The sequence below is a fragment of the Microcaecilia unicolor genome, chromosome 7, assembly GCF_901765095.1.
Source record: "Microcaecilia unicolor chromosome 7, aMicUni1.1, whole genome shotgun sequence".
NCBI classification, from domain to species: domain Eukaryota; kingdom Metazoa; phylum Chordata; class Amphibia; order Gymnophiona; family Siphonopidae; genus Microcaecilia; species Microcaecilia unicolor.
The window spans coordinates 290,129,193-290,147,287 of NC_044037.1; the positions used below are offsets into that span (position 1 = coordinate 290,129,193).

General features: G+C 47.4%; 1 protein-coding gene across 1 annotated transcript in view; it reads right to left on the reverse strand.

Moving 5' to 3' along the window:
* The window catches only part of LOC115474773 (ras-related protein M-Ras), a 132,783-nt gene that overhangs the window by 56,466 nt on the left and 58,222 nt on the right, over positions 1 to 18,095 (reverse strand). The window contains exons 2-3 of the mRNA XM_030210429.1: positions 10,304 to 10,514; positions 1,382 to 1,535 (exon numbers count right to left, since the gene is read on the reverse strand). Of these exons, the coding sequence (XP_030066289.1) occupies positions 1,382 to 1,535; positions 10,304 to 10,496 (347 nt within the window). The 5' untranslated portion in view covers positions 10,497 to 10,514. The remainder of the gene's footprint in view (positions 1 to 1,381; positions 1,536 to 10,303; positions 10,515 to 18,095) is intronic.

Below are 18,095 nucleotides of genomic sequence, written 5' to 3' on the forward strand. Positions count from 1 at the left end.
CTCTTCCTTCCCGTTCACATTAATTGATTTGATTTGCTTACTTTATTTATTTTTTGTCTATTAGATTGTAAGCTCTTTGAGCAGGGACTGTCTTTCTTCTATGTTTGTGCAGCGCTGCGTACGCCTTGTAGCGCTATAGAAATGCTAAATAGTAGTAGTAGTAGTACTATGTTACTATCCAGCTTATTTTCGAAGGAGATCGCCGGCCATCTTCAGACACAAATCGGGAGATGACCGGCCATCTCCTGAAGCCGGCGAAATCGGTATAATAGAAAGCCGATTTTGGCCGGCTCCAACTGCTTTCCGTCGCAGAGCCAAAGTTAAATGGGGCGTTTCGGAAGGGTATGGGAGGTGGGACGGAGGCATTGTTAAGACATGGCCGGCTTCAGCTGATAAAGGAAAAAAGAAGGCAGGCTCTGAGTAGCATTTCGCCGGCTTCACTTGGTCCGTTTTTTTTTAAAGGACCAAGTCTCAAAAAAGTGCCCCAATTGACCTGATGACCACCAGAGGGAATTGGGGATCACCTCCCCTTACTCCCCCAGTGGTCACCAAACCCCTCCCAACCAAAAAAAAAAGCCAGCCTGAAATGTCATACCCAGCTCCCTGGCAGCAGTATGCAGGTCTGGAGCAGTTTTTAGTGGGTGCAGTGCACTTCAGGCAGGTGAACCCAGGCCCATCCCCCCCCTACCTGTTACACTTGTGGTGGTAAAGGGGAGCCCTCCAAATCCCCCCCAAAATCCACTGTACCCACATGTAGGTGCCCCCCTTCACCCATAAGGGCTATGGTAATGGTGTAGAGTTGTGGTGAGTGGGTTTTGGGGGGATTTGGGGGACTCAGCACCCAAGGTAAGGGAGCTAGGCACCTGGGAGCTATTTTTATTTTTTAGAAGTGCCCCCTAGGGTGCCCGGTTGGTGTCCTGGCATGTCAGGGAGACCAGTGCACTACAAATTCAGGCTCTTCCCACGACGAAATGCCTTGGATTTGGCCGGGTTTGAGATGGCCGGCCTCGGTTTCCATTATCGCCGAAAACCGATGCCAGCCATCTCAAACCCGGCCATCTCTGACAGTTGGCCGGCCCCAACCGTATTATTGAAACGAAAGATGGCCGGCCATCTTTTTCGATAATATGGTTCGGGACCGCCTTTTGCGGCGCCGGCCATATAGATGGCCGGCACAGTTCGATTATGCCCCTCTATGTTACTATGTAGGGATGACGATTGCTAAATTCCAGATTTGTAGATGAAGTAACTTCGTAAATCCAAGCAGTAGCAATGAACAGTACCATTGCCCCTTGGTGCCGTGTGCTTTCTGACCCCACCACTGTGACTGGGGGTTCCCTTCAAAGCTTCCTCCAGAGAAAATCCAGCTGTGGATACGCACCTGTCTTTCACCCTAAGGATGAGCTGGTGGAACCTGTCCACATGTTCGAAGCTGGCTTTATCCGTGACCGAGTACACGATAAGAAACCCGTCCCCTGTTCTCATGTACTGCTCACGCATTGCGCTGAATTCTTCCTGCCCAGCAGTGTCGAGAACTGGTAAAGGAAATAAAAACAAAGTTTGACATAGGTTAAGTCACTGGTTGTGATCGATTCTGTTCTAATACATATGGAGGGCAATTTTATAATAACTGGCGCCTGGTAGAAGCCTATTCTATAAAGGAACACAGGGGTCCATTATAGAATACAAGCCATTGAGCCCATTAAAACGGGCAAGAAAGCGGTCGGAGCCCCGCTGGGTCCAGCCGAGCCCCCGCCCAGGAAAGCCGGTCCGGGGGATGGTGGCAGAGGAAAGCGCCCGGGTCACAGCAGCAGCGGCGGCGGCAGAAGCTCATCGGACCCGTTGGCATGCGGCTCGGAGCTGCTGTCGGACGATCCCTGCCCGGTGGTCGCCGGTCAGTGGTCACCCGTAGGCGTAGCTCTGTTCCTGGAACTTCCTGCCTCCTTGTCGGAAGAGATTTGTGACGTGCCGCGCATGCGTGGCACGTCGGTCACTCTACATTTATATAGTAGGACTCATAATTCAGATGCAAGCCCTTACACCAGCCATAGGTGCACACGCTTGCACTTACTCCGAGTTCCAGTAATACATGCATTAGCGTGTGGCAGTGGTTCCCAAACCTGGTCCTGGAGGCACCCCAGCCAGTCAGGTTTTCAGGGTATCCACGATGAATATTCACGAGAAAGATTTGCTTGCAGTGGAGGCAGTGCATGCGAATCTCTCTTGTGAATATTCATTGCGGCTATCCCGAAAACCAGACTGGCTGGGGTGCCTCCAGGACCAGGTGTGGGAACCACTGGCGTATAGTATTCTAGAAGCTACGATCGGCCTTTTAGAAAGGACGTTCAAAAGGAACCGGGACGTCCAGGTCAGGATGTCTGAAATTCTGTCAGGACTTTGCCAATGTAGAGAGCCCATTCTAAAACATATGGAGAAAAGCATCCAGTCTGGAAACAAAAATATGTCTATAATATCTAGGGGTCAAAAACAGGCACATATGCATAAGGCATAAAATAGCAACATACATGTTAACATACCGGAACATAAATGTTTATTGTAGCCATTTTAGAAACACACATTTTTGTATTCAGCACTTAACCACCAAGGTAGCCGCATACACGGGACCACATAAAACAGTCCTATTGTGATTTGGGAAGTGAGCCCTTGGACCACAGTCATAGTCCCAACTGCGGCAGACAAGGGGCCCATGAAGAAAGGCAACCACAGGGAGCTTGATATGGCCGGAACACTGGGACTAGGTCAGGCAGGAACTCAGGAACTTGACCATAGCAGGAACCAGGAACAAGGCTTTGCAGAAATCAGGAGCAAAGCTTGGCTGGAACCAGGAACAAGGCTTGCTTGCACAAAGCTTGCTTGCTGTGAAGGCACTGAAAGCAGGGCTGAGTTGCCTTAAAAGCGCTCAGCCTCGATGACACCCCTGCTCTGATGTTCTCAAGTTAGGGTTACCATATTTTGTCCCCCAAAAAGGAGGACACATGCCCCGCCCTGCCCCTTTCACGCCCTCGCTCCGCCCCTGTCATTTTCCTTTCCCCCTGCCACACACCCTGTCACTCCCCCTCCCCGTCACCCCCTCCCCTTACCTTACTACTGCCCTGGTGGTCTAGTGACCTCTTCGGGGCAGGAAAGAGCCCCCTCTTTCCTGCCCGAAGCGCTGCCCTCCATGCATCCTTCCTGTTCGTGATCTCGGTGCCGATTCAAAATGGCCACCAACAGTTGAAGTCTCACGAGGTCACTTCCAACTCTCGGTGGCCATTTTGAATTGGTGCCGAGATCACGAACAGGAAGGATGCATGCAGGGCAGCGCACCGGGCAGGAAAGAGGGGGCTCTTTTCTGCCCCGAAGAGGTCACTAGACCACCAGGGCAGTAGTAAGTAAGGGGAGGGGAGGCTAGCAATCTGCCCGTTTGTCCAGAAATCCACACAAACGGGCAGATTGGCAAAACCCACCCGGTTGCCCGGACATGTTCTCAAAAAGAGGACATGTCCGGGTAAATCCGGACATATGGTAACCCTATCTCAAGTCAGCTCCAGTCCAGTGAACTGGGGCATGCGTGCGCAGGTGTGGAAGGACGCTGTCTCTGAGAGTCCACAGGGGTGGGGTCAGCGCCTTGACAGGACCATGACCAGTGACCCTGCAGGCCAGAAGTGCGCAGGACTATGAGAAGGTCACGGTAAGACCGTTACACCTATTTTTATGCAGCAACTCACAGCTACATTTCTGAACATCAACTTAACCGGCAACGTGTTAGCCAGTGCCGCATAAACCAGATGCTGAATCCTTGACATGGCCCCGGCATTAAATATCTGGAGATAATGCCAGCGGTGGTCACCTTTGCTGGATGAATATTTACCCCCAAGCCCCATTTTATAAATAAGAGATACCAGATGCCAATGTAAAAGTTACAGCTGTGCAATTATTCTCATCTACCGCCCAACCCCCACCACATCACCACTTCTCATTTGCACCAGGCAAAGCATTGGTTAAAAAAAAAAAAAAAGATAACCACTCAAGTGTTTCTTAAACAAAGTATCTTACATATGTCATTGTGGTGGCTGATTTCTGAAACCCACTAACCAACAAAATCAGGAAAAGGAAGGCACAATATTTTATTTTATATTTTTGTTACATTTGTACCCTGCGCTTTCCCACTCGTGGCAGGCTCAATGCGGCTTACATGGGGCAATGGAGGGTTAAGTGACTTGCCCAGAGTCACAAGGAGCTGCCTGTGCCTGAAGTGGGAATCGAACTCAGTTCCCCAGGACCAAAGTCCACCACCCTAACCACTAGGCCACTCCTCCAAGAAAGAACCACAGAGAGGCTGAGGCAGGTCTAGGATGCAAGGGAAATGGCAAGTTTTATGCAACTTCCACTGCCCTGCAAGTGTCTTTTATGTTGCACTTTTAAGTTATTTATTTAAAAACACTTCCAGCCTGCCTATTACTATTCCTTGTCTGAACAGGTTCAATTGGGCAAGATCCTCCTTGCCATCCATGCTCCTGGTTTGGCTGGCGGGGGTGCTCGCTGCCTGCCCCCTGCTCTTCTTTCTTCTTGCTCCTCTTGTGCACGCTGACGCTCGGCGGTCTCCGGCGCAGGTGCGTTCACTGCCTGCCCCCTGATCTTCTTTCTTCTTGCTCCTCTTGTGCACGCTGACGCTCGGCGGTCTCCGGCGCAGGTGCGTTCACTGCCTGCCCCCTGCTCTTCTTTCTTCTTGCGCCTCTTGTGCACGCTGACGCTTGGCGGTCTCTGGCGCAGGTGCGTTCACTGCCTGCCCCCTGCTTTTCTTTCTTCTTGCGCCTCTTGTGCACGCTGACGCTTGGCGGTCTCTGGCGCAGGTGCGTTCACTGCCTGCCCCCTGCTTTTCTTTCTTCTTGCTCCTCTTTTGCACGCTGACGCTCGGCGGTCTCCGGCGCAGCCGCGTTCGCTGCCTGCCCCCTGCTCTTTTTTCTTCTTGCTCCTCTTGTGAACGCTGACGCTCGGCGGTCTCCGGCGCAGGTGCGTTCACTGCCTGCCCCCTGCTCTTTTTTCTTCTTGCTCCTCTTGTGCATGCTGACGCTCGGCGGTCTCCGGCGCAGCCGCGTTCACTGCCTGCCCCCTGCTCTTTTTTCTTCTTGCTCCTCTTGTGCACGCTGACGCTCGGCGGTCTCCGGCGCAGGTGCGTTCACTGCCTGCCCCCTGCTCTTCTTTCTTCTTGCGCCTCTTGTGCACGCTGACGCTTGGCGGTCTCTGGCGCAGGTGTGTTCACTGCCTGCCCCCTGCTTTTCTTTCTTCTTGCTCCTCTTTTGCACGCTGACGCTCGGCAGTCTCCGGCGCAGCCGTGTTCGCTGCCTGCCCCCTGCTCTTCTTTCTTCTTGCTCCTCTTGTGAACGCTGACGCTCGGCGGTCTCCGGCGCAGGTGCGTTCACTGCCTGCCCCCTGCTCTTTTTTCTTCTTGCACCTCTTGTGCACGCTGACGCTCAGCGGTCTCCGGCGCAGCCGCGTTCACTGCCTGCCCCCTGCTCTTTTTTCTTCTTGCTCCTCTTGTGCACGCTGACGCTCGGCGGTCTCCGGCGCAGGTGCGTTCACTGCCTGCCCCCTGCTTTTCTTCTTTCTTGCTCCTCTTGTGCACGCTGACGCTCGGCGGTCTGCGGCGCAGCCACGCTCGCTGCCTGCCCCCTGCTTTTCTTTCTTCTTGCTCCTCTTGTGCACGCTGACGCTCGGCGGTCTCCGGCGCAGCCGCGTTCACTGCCTGCCCCCTGCTCTTTTTTCTTCTTGCTCCTCTTGTGCACACTGACGCTCGGCGGTCTCCGGCGCAGCCGCGTTTACTGCCTGCCCCCTGCTCTTCTTTCTTGCTCCTCTTGTGCACGCTGATGCTCGGCGGTCTCCGGCGCAGCTGCGTTCGCTGCCTGCCCCCTGCTCTTCTTTCTTCTTGCTCCTCTTGTGCACGCTGACGCTCGGCGGTCTCCGGCGCAGGTGCGTTCACTGCCTGCCCCCTGCTTTTCTTTCTTCTTGCTCCTCTTGTGCACGCTGACGCTCGGCGGTCTCCGGCGCAGGTGCGTTCACTGCCTGCCCCCTGCTCTTTTTTCTTCTTGCTCCTCCTGTGCACGCTGACGCGTCAACGTGCACAGGAGCAAGAAGAAAGAAGAGCAGGGGGCAGGCAGCCAACACGGGTGCACCAGAGACGCGCTGAAGGCTTCAGCTTGCGGGGGTTGGGGACCCCCGCCAGCAAAGGTATTTGTTTGTGGGGGGGGGGGGGGGGGGGGCAAGGAGCGGCACTCAAAATGTGCCCCCAACCTGAGGCTCTTCTGGCCCCCTCCCACTGTGAGGTCTGGCTACGCCCCTGACCTCTTCTAAGCCACATCAGCTCAGCCAGCAGCAGAACACTGCAGGCATTGTTTCAACTGGTGAACTCCTATCATTTGTTTAAATTACAGGGCCCATGAGAAACAAATATTGTCCGACACACGAAGATGTACAATGACAAACTTGTGTTGCATAAAGAACAAATAGCTCCATTCTCCAAAATGATTCCTACAAAACCATACAGCTAACAGACTTTGTATTTGCAAAACTATCCTCTGGAATTATTTTTAGGGCGACTGCCCTGCTCTCTGTCTCAGGACCCTGGTCACAGTGATGTTCCGTCTCCTGGGTCTCTTAGCCTTCGAGAACAAGGTGAGCCCCATGACTGCGACAAGAAAGATGAAGTCAGGGACTGGTGAGATCCAGGAAAACAGCATGCAGCTGGAACCATTAATAGCACAACACAGGAAATGAAATGCTGGAGTGAAAGATGGGGGGAGGGGAAGCGGAACCAATTAGGAATGTGGGAAATACAAAAAGCTTCACGTCAAAATGCAGGTCCCAGACATATCAGTCCACGGCAGGGCATACTACATGGGAATGCTGTATCCTGAAACCCCACTGCCTTATGACTGCTGAATTTCTGTGACTCAGTGTGGTCTTACATAGGTTTTAATTGAGGAAGGATGTGGGTGAGGTATTATCTCAGATCTCTTAGCTTTTCTTACACTGCAAAACATATTGTGCTTTTGAAGAAAATAAAGCCTCTCTTGGTGATAGCACAGATGATTGGACATGCAGAGTCTTACAATTGTAGAACCCAAAATACTGGGCAGCAGTGGCGTTCCTACCCTCGACAGCACCCGGGGCGGATCGCCGATGCGCCCCCCGCAAAATGACACCCCCCGGTGCACGCCGCTGGGGGGTGCCGCAGTGTGCGCCTGTCTGCTCCCAGTTCGCTACGCTCGCTAAATTCTCTCGTTCGCTGCAGCTCCCTCCCTCTGCCCCGGAACAGGAAGTAACCTGTTCCGGGGCAGAAGGAGGGAGCTGCAGCGAATGAGAGAATTTAGTGAGCGTAGCGAACTGGGAGCAGACAGGCGCGCGCTGCGGCACCCCCCCCAGCGGCGTGCACCGGGGGCGGACCGCCCCCACCCCCTTGGTACGCCACTGCTGGGCAGAAACAGCTGTGGTGGCCCAAGAATAAAGGGATAAAGGAGGAGATTCTATACATGGCACCTAAAAAAATAAAAAAAATTGGCGATGAAATCAGTGCTAAACGTATTCTATAATCGGCAACTACAATACGCTTAGTTGATATCTCAGCACCTAAAACTATACGCATCCATATACACCAACGAAAATGTGGCGTAAATCCTGGTGCGCAGATTTACGTTCACTGGGCCATATAACTAAGCGCGCAAATTTCAGAACAACCACTGTCATGACTCTTGGAGCTTGGTAATTAGAAGCCCCAATATCATGGAGTATAACCCTGGCACAGAAGTCTCTATTATTGAATAAATCACAGATAATTTACTCACAGATAGATGTTCAAAGATGCTGATTCAGGATACAGAGACTTCTTAATCTGGTGGCTGTGGGAGGTGGAGATCTGAGGAGAGGTAGTTGTGTTGCAGGGGGGGGAGAAAGGTAGTTAACAGGTAGAAATAGTCCAAAGCTAGGTGAGTGGAATGTGCAATATCTCATGAGATATCTTCAGAACAACCACGAAATGCCCATTTCTCCACCCATAACCACGCCCTTTTTTGCCTGTACGCGTTAGAAGTTCGGCGCACTTTGTTACAGAATATGCTTAGTGAGTAGTGCATGTAAATTCTAATCAGTGCTCATTATTGCTTAAGAGCTGTTATCAACGCCGATTACCTTAAGCCAATTAAGTTACGCGTGTTCTAGAATTGGCGTGGATCTCTAGGCATAGGGTTACCATATGTCCGGATTTACCTCGACATGTCCTCTTTTTGAGGACATGTCCGGGCAACCGGGCGGGTTTTGCCAGCCTGCCCGTTTGTCCAGAAATCCGGTCAAATGGGCAGATTGCTAGCCTCCCCTCCCCTTACTTACTTACTACTGCCATGGTGGTCTAGTGACCTCTTCCGCCTTTGGGGCAGGAAAGAGCCCCCTCTTTCCTGCCCGGAGCGCTGCCCTGTATGGATCCTTCCTGTTGCTGATCTTGGCGCCGATTCAAAATGGCCGCCGAGAGTTGAAGTGACCTCGCGAGACTTCAACTCTCGGCGGCCATTTTTGAATCGGCGCCGAGATCAGCAACAGGAAGGATCCATACAGGGCAGCGCTCCGGGCAGGAAAGAGGGGGCTCTTTCCTGCCTCGAAGATGAAATTAGACAGCACTTCTAATGCAGATAATGACAATGATGATATTATTTGCTATATGGAAGTCGTTTCAGATATTCCCTTGATCAAAACCTGCAAACCTAGTCAAAAAGACGCCAGTAATATTGCAACCTGGTCTGATTGAAATTAACTTTTTATAAGATTGAACAACAGGTGGCCGGTTCAAATCCCGCTGCTGCTCCTTGTGATCTTGGGCAAGTCACTTAACCCTCCATTGCCTCAGGTACAAACTTAGATTGTGAGCCCTCCGGGGACAGAGAAATATCCAGAGTACCTAAATGTAACTCACCTTGAGCTACTGCTGAAAAAGGTGTGAGCAAAATCCAAATTATTTGAGATTCTGTTCCTACTATCTGAGATTCTACATGGAATGTTGCTAGTGGAGGAGTGGCCTAGTGGTTAGAGCACCGGTCTTGAAATCCAGAGGTGGTTGGTTCAAATTCCACTGCTGCTCCTTGTGATCTTGGGAAAATCACTTAACCTTCCATTGCCTCAGGTACAAACTTAGATTGTGAGCCCTCCTGGGACAGAGAAGTATCCAGTGTACCTGAATGTAACTCACCTTGAGCTACTACTGAAAAAAGGTGTGAGCAAAATGGAAATAAATAAATAATTTCAGAATCTACATGGAATGTTTCTACTATTTGAGATTCTACATGGAATGTTGCCTGCACGGTCGCATTGCTGATCTGCAAGGGCAGGCTTCTACATGGAATGTTGCTAGTGGAGGAGTAGCCTAGTGGTTAGTGCAGTGGAACATGGAACGTTGCTACTACTAGAGATTCCGTTGCTACTACTAGAGATTCCGTTGCTACTATTTGAGATTCTACATGGAATGTTGCTGAGTGGAGGAGTGGCCTAGTGGTTAGAGCACAGGTCTTGCAATCCAGAGGTGGCCCGTTCAAATCCCGCTGCTGCTCCTTGTGATCTTGGGCAAGTCACTTAACCCTCCATTGCCTCAGGTACAGACTTAGATTGTGAGCCCTCCTGGGACAGAGAAATATCCAGTGTACCTGAATGTAACTCACCTTGAGCTACTACTGAAAAAGGTGTGAGCAAAATCCAAATTATTTGAGATTCTGTTCCTACTATCTGAGATTCTACATGGAATGTTGCTACTATTCAAAATTCTATATGGAATGTTGATATCTGAGATTCTACATGGAATGTTGCTAGTGGAGGAGTGGCCTAGTGGTTAGAGCACCGGTCTTGAAATCCAGAGGTGGTTGGTTCAAATTCCACTGCTGCTCCTTGTGATCTTGGGAAAATCACTTAACCTTCCATTGCCTCAGGTACAAACTTAGATTGTGAGCCCTCCTGGGACAGAGAAGTATCCAGTGTACCTGAATGTAACTCACCTTGAGCTACTACTGAAAAAAGGTGTGAGCAAAATGGAAATAAAAAAAAACAAAATAAAAAAGATGCTGTGCTGGATTAATGACTCAAGTGCACTCGCATGAGTGACAGTCATAATTTTACTAAAAACAAAGTAACATGCAGTAACAAAGAAAAGCAGAGAGACGCAAGCCTTGACCCTAGCAGGCCTTTAAAAAGATACAAAAAGGTGCGAAATGCAGAAAGTGGGGATTAACTGAAAAGAAAAAAAAAAGTCTCAGGATCCGAGACCGCTTACCATCAAAAATTGCCCATTGCCCGTCTACTTCGGCATGCTTCAAATAGGAGTCTTCAATGGTTGGGTCATAGTCTGGCACAAAGATCTTCTGGAAAAACTGAATGGTGAGTGCACTCTTCCCCACACCACCATCACCAACCACTACAAGCTTATACGTTGGGAGATTTTCACTCAGAACGGCGCTTGTAGCCATGTTTCCAGTATCTCAGATCTAGAGGGGGAAAAACAGGATTTATTGTAACCTAAAATGCATGAAACTCTGGTGTGGTCTTTGGCTTAAAGCAGTGTAAGTCAGGAGAAGCCCTTCCATGTATGCTCTAATCTCTTTTACAAGCAGCATTATTACCTAGGATCACTTAGGGGAGGGACTCTCAACCCAGTCCTCAGGATACAGCAAGCCAGTCAGGTTTTCAGGATACCCGCAAATGAATATGCATGAGATAAGATTTGCAAACAGTGGAAGCAGTGCATGCAAACTTCTTAAGCATATTCACTGTGGACATCTTGAAAACCAGACTGGCTTGGTGTGTCTTGAGGACTGGGTTGAGAACCCTTGAATTTGGGCGACTGTTTTCTACAGTTCCATGTCAACTGGGAGGGGGGGGGGGAGAAACCACGGCCAGTTCTGTTTTTATCTTGCATCACGTCAAAGAACAGCAACCCTTCAAGTCACACAAACAAGTCAAACAGTGCGAAGGTGACAAATGATTGAACAGCAGACGATGTCCAAAATATTGTAGCTTTATTACAACATCCCGAGACGCGACATGAGTCGTGTTTCGGCCACAAGAGGCTTTCCTCAGGAGTCTTCTGTTGGATGTATAGGATTCTTAGCTAGCCTCTATAAAATACACGTGATGTCTAATACCTTGCTCACTCCAGTGAGTTCAAGCATTCCCGATTTTCCGTGAGAAGCGAGCAGCAAGGTATTAGACACCACGTGTATTTTATAGAGGCTAGCTAAGAATCCTATACATCCAATAAAAAGACTCCAGAGGAAGGCCTCTTGTGGCCGAAACATGACTCGTGTTGAGTCTCGGATGTTGTACTAAAGCTACAATACTTTGGACATCGTCTGCTGTTCAATCATTGGTCACCCTCGCTATGTTTGACTTGTTTATCTTGCTTCATGCACGGCCAGTTCCGTTTCTTTTTCCTTAGGCAAAGCAAATAAGAAATCAAGACTACATTGCTGTACATGCTGGACCAGTTCAGCTTGTTCCTACTGATTTGGAGCTATATAGCCATCTTCTAGTCTTTTGGCTCCGTTATGTAGTTGGTTACATTAACACGAAGACCAAAATGTCATCAAATACAACCTTCATCTAACAGCTTACAACTGAGTAATATCCATCATAACATTTTTGCTTTCCTCTCTTCTTCAGAAGCTTTCACTGAGTAGAGGTGCCAAAAATGTGCTTTTAAGCCTCCTACAAAGGCATGCACGCACATCTACATTGAGAGTACTAAATTCGAGTCCTGGTCATGCATTGCTCTGCAGGTTTAGGAAAAAGGAAGCAAGAAATGGATTGCGTGTCTTAGAATGGTGATTTTCAGGAGTACATGGACCCAATCTGACCTTGAACTCTAGAAACAGAAGCCACAGCAGGCGTTCTCTCCCAGAGGTCTACTTGTAGAGATACCAGAAGAATGACTCAGGTCTGAAATGCGACTTAATCTAATAATTTTTCTTATTATCAGAAAAGTTAAAAAAACAAGATTGTAGTTACTCGGCTGTCCATCTATAGGGTCAACAGCTGTTGCATCATGGATAGAAATTCCATATGAGAAGGGAAAAAAGAGAAAGGAGATGGGATTTGATATACTGCCCTTTTGTTACAATCAAAGCAGTTTACATGTTACAGACAGGTACTTATTTTGTACCTGGGGCAATGGAGGGTTAAGTGACTTGCCCGGAGTCACAAGGAGCTGCAGAGAGAATCGAGCCCAGTTACTCCAGTTCGCAGGCCACTGCACTAACCATTAGGCTACTCCTTCACTACATGGAGCAGCTGGTCCAGGAGCTGACAGGGGGAGCTATTTTAGATTAGGTGCAAGAGATAACCATGTTGGGGCTACTTGACAAGAGCGCTCATATAATGATCAAATTTGACTTAATGACTGAAGGGAGGACACTGAAGAAATCTACAGCACTAGCATTTAACTTTTGAAAAGGAAGCCCTGTTTACTAAGCTGCAGGGGCGTGGCCAGACCTCACAGTCGGAGGGGGCCAGAGCCCGAGGTTGGGGGCATATTTTGAATGCCGCCCCGCCACCTCACCTCCTTGCCACTTCCCCTCACCGCATCGTTGCTCCCCGCGCAAAAAAAAGTACCTTTGCTGGTGGGGGTCTCCAATCCCCACCAGCCGAAGCCTTCTTTAGCGCTGGTCTCCGGCGCAGCCACGCTCGCTGCCCTGATGCTAGCATCAGCTTGCACAGGAGGAGCAAGAAGAAAGAAGAGCAGGGCAGCGAATGCGGCTAAACCAGAGACCAGCACTGAAGAAGGCTTTGGCTCTCTCGCCAGCCAAACCAGGAGCTTGGATGAAATTTGCAGGGGCCCAGGCCCCCGTGGCCCCACATAGCTACGCCCCTGCTAAGCCATGCTGTAGGCGCACTAACTTTTTAGTGCGTGCTAAGAATTAGTGCGTGCTAATGCTAGACACTCCCATAGGAATATATGGGTCTCTCTAGCATTAGCAGGCACAGCTTAGTAAATGGGGCCCAAAAGAAAATAAAAACAAAAATTAAAAGGTGCATCTGAAAAACTAAGAATTCAAAACTCTGCTGCACGACTAATATTCCACCAGTGTCGTTATGCTCATATTAGCCCTGTCCTCAAGTCACTTCACTGGCTTCCTATCCGTTTCCACATACAGTTCAAACTCCTCTTATTGACCTATAAGTGCATTCACTCTGCAGCTCCTCAGTACCTCTCCACTCTCATCTCTCCCTACACTCCTCCCTGGAAATCTCTCTTATCTGCACCCTTCTCCTCCACTGCTAACTCCAGACTCCGTTCCTTTTATCTTGCTGCACCATATGCCTGGAATAGACTTCCTGAGCCGGTAGGTCAAGCTCCATCTCTGGCCGCCTTCAAATCTAAGCTAAAAGCTCACCTTTTTGATGCTGCTTTTAACTCCTAACCCTTATTTCACTTGTTCAGAACCCTTATTTTATCATCCTCACTTTAATATTCCCTTATCTCTTGTTTGTCCTGTTTGTCTGTCCTAATTAGATTGTAAGCTCTGTCGAGCAGGGACTGTCTCTTCATGTCCAAGTGTACAGTGCTGCATACGTCTAGTAGTGCTATTGAAATGATAAGTAGTAGTAGTAACTCCTAACCCTTACTCAATTGTTCAGTACTCATGTTTTATCATTCCCACCTTAGTAATTCCCTTATCCCTTATTTGCCTTGTTTGTCTGTCCTAATTAGATTGTAAGCTCTGTCAAGCAGGACTGTCACTTTACTGGCTTCCTATCCATTTCCTTATACAGTTCAAACTCCTCTTATTGACCTATAAGTGCATTCATTCTGCAGCTCTTCAGTATCTCTCCACTCTCATCTCTCCCTACATTCCTCCCCGGGAACTCCGTTCACTGGGCAAATCTCTCTTATCTGCACCCTTCTCCTCCACTGCTAACTCCAGACTCCGTTCCTTTTATCTTGCTGCACCATATGCCTGGAATAGACTTCCTGAGCCGGTAGGTCAAGCTCCATCTCTGACCGTCTTCAAATCTAAGCTACAAGCCCACCTTTTTTATGCTGCTTTTAACTCCTAACCCTTATTCACTTGTTCAGAACCCTTATTTTATCATCCTCACTTTAATATTCCCTTATCTCTTGTTTGTCCTGTTTATCTGTCCTAATTAGATTGTAAGCTCTGTCGAGCAGGAACTGTCTCTTCGTGTTCAAGTGTACAGCGCTGCGTACGTCTAGTAGCGCTATAGAAATGATTAGTAGTAGTCTTTGGGATTCTGGAATCTTGCTACTCTTTGGGATTCCAGAATCTTGTTATTCTTTGGGATTCCAGAATCTTGCTACTCTTTGTCCTTATCCCTTATTTGTCCTGTTTATCTGTCCTAATTAGATTGTAAGCTCTGTCGAGCAGGAACTGTCTCTTCATGTTCAAGTGTACAGCGCTGCGTACGTCTAGTAGCGCTATAGAAATGATAAGTAGTAGTAGTAAATCAGACATGGCCATGGTTTAAAAATAGCACCTTGGAAGCTCAAACCAGATATATTCCCCTTACTAAAAAAGTAAAAGGCAGAAGGAAGGACAAACATCCAGCCTGGTTAAAAAGGGAAGCAGGAACATCTTTTAAAAAATGGGAAAAAAAAAGCATCCAAATAAAGAACAGCATAAGCACCGGTAAATTAGATGCAAAGCACTGATAAGGAAGGCAGTAAGAGAATTTGAAAAGAATCCTGCTGGAGAAACCAACACTCCTACCAAAAACGTTTGCAAGTCTATTTGAAGCAAAGCCACCTACATCTAATTTTTAATTTCTCATAAACCGCCTGCAAGCTTGAAAGCTATTGATAAATGTGATTCTGGAAAGGGGAATGAGCGAGGTTATCACATTTGCAGATGACACCAAATTTTAGGTTGTATGTAAATTGTGAGAAACTGCAGGAAGACCAGGCATTGAAATGGCAGATGAGATCCTGCGCAATGGTGGAAAATGGGCACAAGATTCTGTATAGCTGGTATTACACGCCCAGTTGCCTGGTTAAAATGTTCAAATCGGGCTCGGCCCTGTGCTGGCGGGAATGCGGGATGGAGGGAGACATGCATCGTGTGTGGTGGTCGTGTGCTCATGCACACCAGTTCTGGGAGAGTATTTTTTTTTTTTGTTACATTTGTACCCCGCGCTTTCCCACTCATGGCAGGCTCAATGCGGCAGGCAATGGAGGGTTAAGTGACTTGCCCAGAGTCACAAGGAGCTGCCTGTGCCTGAAGTGGGAATCAAACTCAGTTCCCCAGGACCAAAGTCCACCACCCTAACCACTAGGCCACTCTTCCACTGTTGCTACTATTTGAGATTCTACATGGAATGTTGCTATTCCACTAGCAACATTCCATGTAGAAGTCGGCCCTTGCAGATCACCAATGTGGCCGCGCAGGCTTCTACATGGAATGTTGCTAGTGGAATAGCAACATTCCATGTAGAATCTCCAATAGTAGCAACATTCCATATAGAATCTCCAATAGTATCTATTTTATTTTTGTTACATTTGTACCCTGCGCTTTCCCACTCATGGCAGGCTCAATGCGGCAGGCAATGGAGGGTTAAGTGACTTGCCCAGAGTCACAAGGAGCTGCCTGTGCCGGGAATCGAACTCAGCTCCTCAGGACCAGAGTCCACCACCCTAACCACTAGGCCACTCCATCCCTGCTATTGTAGACTTTGTGTATGTGGTGACTGCTACAAAGTATCAGATGAAAATGGACTATTGTCTCCTACACTTTAGACAGCCAGAAGTTAAAAAAACATGTCCACCAGTTTGCCACACAGGTGTTTGTAGCGGGCAAGTTGGTTTTTGGCGGCGTCCTGGAAAAGACCTCGGCTGCTGGACTTATCGGCTGTGCTGGAAAAATTGAAATATATCCAGCTGATGTCTAAGCTCACCGCGTTGCGTAAAGGACAAATAGCTCAGCATCAGAAGATCTGGGACTTGGTCATCCACTAATGTGAGCTCATAGGTATCTACTGTACAGATAATTACAGGGGTGGGGGGGGGGGGGGGGTTGATGGGGTTTGCCGAACGATCTGCATTTAATGTCATTAGTTATAACAGTTAAAGCTTTATGTAGTGTTACCAAGTTGTATTAGCCAGATGATAGAACTGTATTTGCTGGTATTGGCTTTGCATGGTTATGAATCAATAGAAATCAAACAAAATAAAACATGGAAAAGAAAATAAGATGATACCTTTTTTATTGGACATAACTTAATACATTTCTTGATTAGCTTTCGAAGGTTGCCCTTCTTCCTCAGATCGGAAATAAGCAAATGTGCTAGCTGACAGTGTATATAAGTGAAAACATTCAAGCATTACTATGACAGTAAAATAGATACCATTGGAGATTCTACATGGAATGTTGCTACTATTGAGATTCTGTTGCTACTATTTGAGATTCTACATGGAATGTTGCTACTACTGGAGATTCTACATGGAATGTTGCTATTCCACTAGCAACATTCCATGTAGAAGCCTGCGCGGCCACATTGGTGATCCGCAAGGGCCGACTTCTACATGGAATGTTGCTAGTGGAATAGCAACATTCCATGTAGAATCTATAGAAATCAAACAAAATAAAACATGGAAAAGAAAATAAGATGATTCCTTTTTCATTGGACATAACTTAATACATTTCTTGATTAGCTTTCGAAGGTTGCCCTTCTTCCTCAGATCGGAAATAAGCAAAATGTGCTAGCTGACAGTGTATATAAGTGAAAACATTCAAGCATTACTATGACAGTAAAATAGATACCATTGGAGATTCTACATGGAATGTTGCTACTATTGGAGATTCTACATGGAATGTTGCTATTCCACTAGCAACATTCCATGTAGAAGCCTGCGCGGCCACATTGGTGATCTACAAAGGCCGACTTCTACATGGAATGTTGCTAGTGGAATAGCAACATTCCATGTAGAATCTATAGAAATCAAACAAAATAAAACATGGAAAAGAAAATAAGATGATACCTTTTTTATTGGACATAACTTAATACATTTCTTGATTAGCTTTCGAAGGTTGCCCTTCTTCATCAGATCGGAAATAAGCAAATGTGCTAGCTGACAGTGTATATAAGTGAAAACATTCAAGCATTACTATGACAGTCTGACAGGGTGGGAGGATGGGGGTGGGTAGGAGGTATGCATGGGGCCATCAAAGCATATCATTGATATTCTAACAGGATGGGTGTGGATAGGTGAGGGGAGGGTGATCAACAGAGACATAACTTTATGGTTTATTTTTATTTTTTTTTTTATTATTTTTTTAATTGAATTTACTTTATACAACTCAAAAGAGATAATGAAATACATATAGCAATTACAATTTCCCTTATACAAACTAATGCCTTAATAGAGACATGATTAAAGAAAAAACTATATTATATTACTTCGACCAAAAGAAATTATAGTAATATGATCCAAGAGAAAGAAAATTACATTTAACAATCAAGGAAGAAAAAATAATTAATACTGCTCCCCAGCGTTTCCTGTCAAGCCTATCTTATGCAGTGTGCGTCTGTGATTCAACTATTACCACTGCTTCCTCTCTATGTAATAAAAACTCCTCCAGTTGTTTTGGCTCAAAAAATTGGAAAATGATTAGATTGATATAATATACAACAAGTACAGGGAAATTTCAAAACAAAATTAGCTCCAAGAGCCAGAGTCCTCGCCCGAAGGGCCAGGAATGCCCTGCGCCTCTTCTGAGTTTCCTTAGAGAGATCAGGGTAGACTCTAATTTTAGAGCCAAAAAATAAGGAGTCCAAATGTCTAAAGGAAAGTTTTCAACACTGCGTTCCTGTCCATTTCAAAGGCAAAGGTTACCACCACTGTAGATTTTTTGAGTAATTACTTCCAACGATGACTCTAGGAACTCTGTTAAGTTCATACCCTCTCCTGTTTGAGCAGGCAAAATATCTCCATCTCTCTTTTTATTAAACTGCAAATATTGTGCTCGCACTATAGGAGGAAGAGATTCACTTGCCATTCCCAGTGTTTCCACCAGATATATTTCTTCACCATCTATATATATAAAAGGCAACCCCAA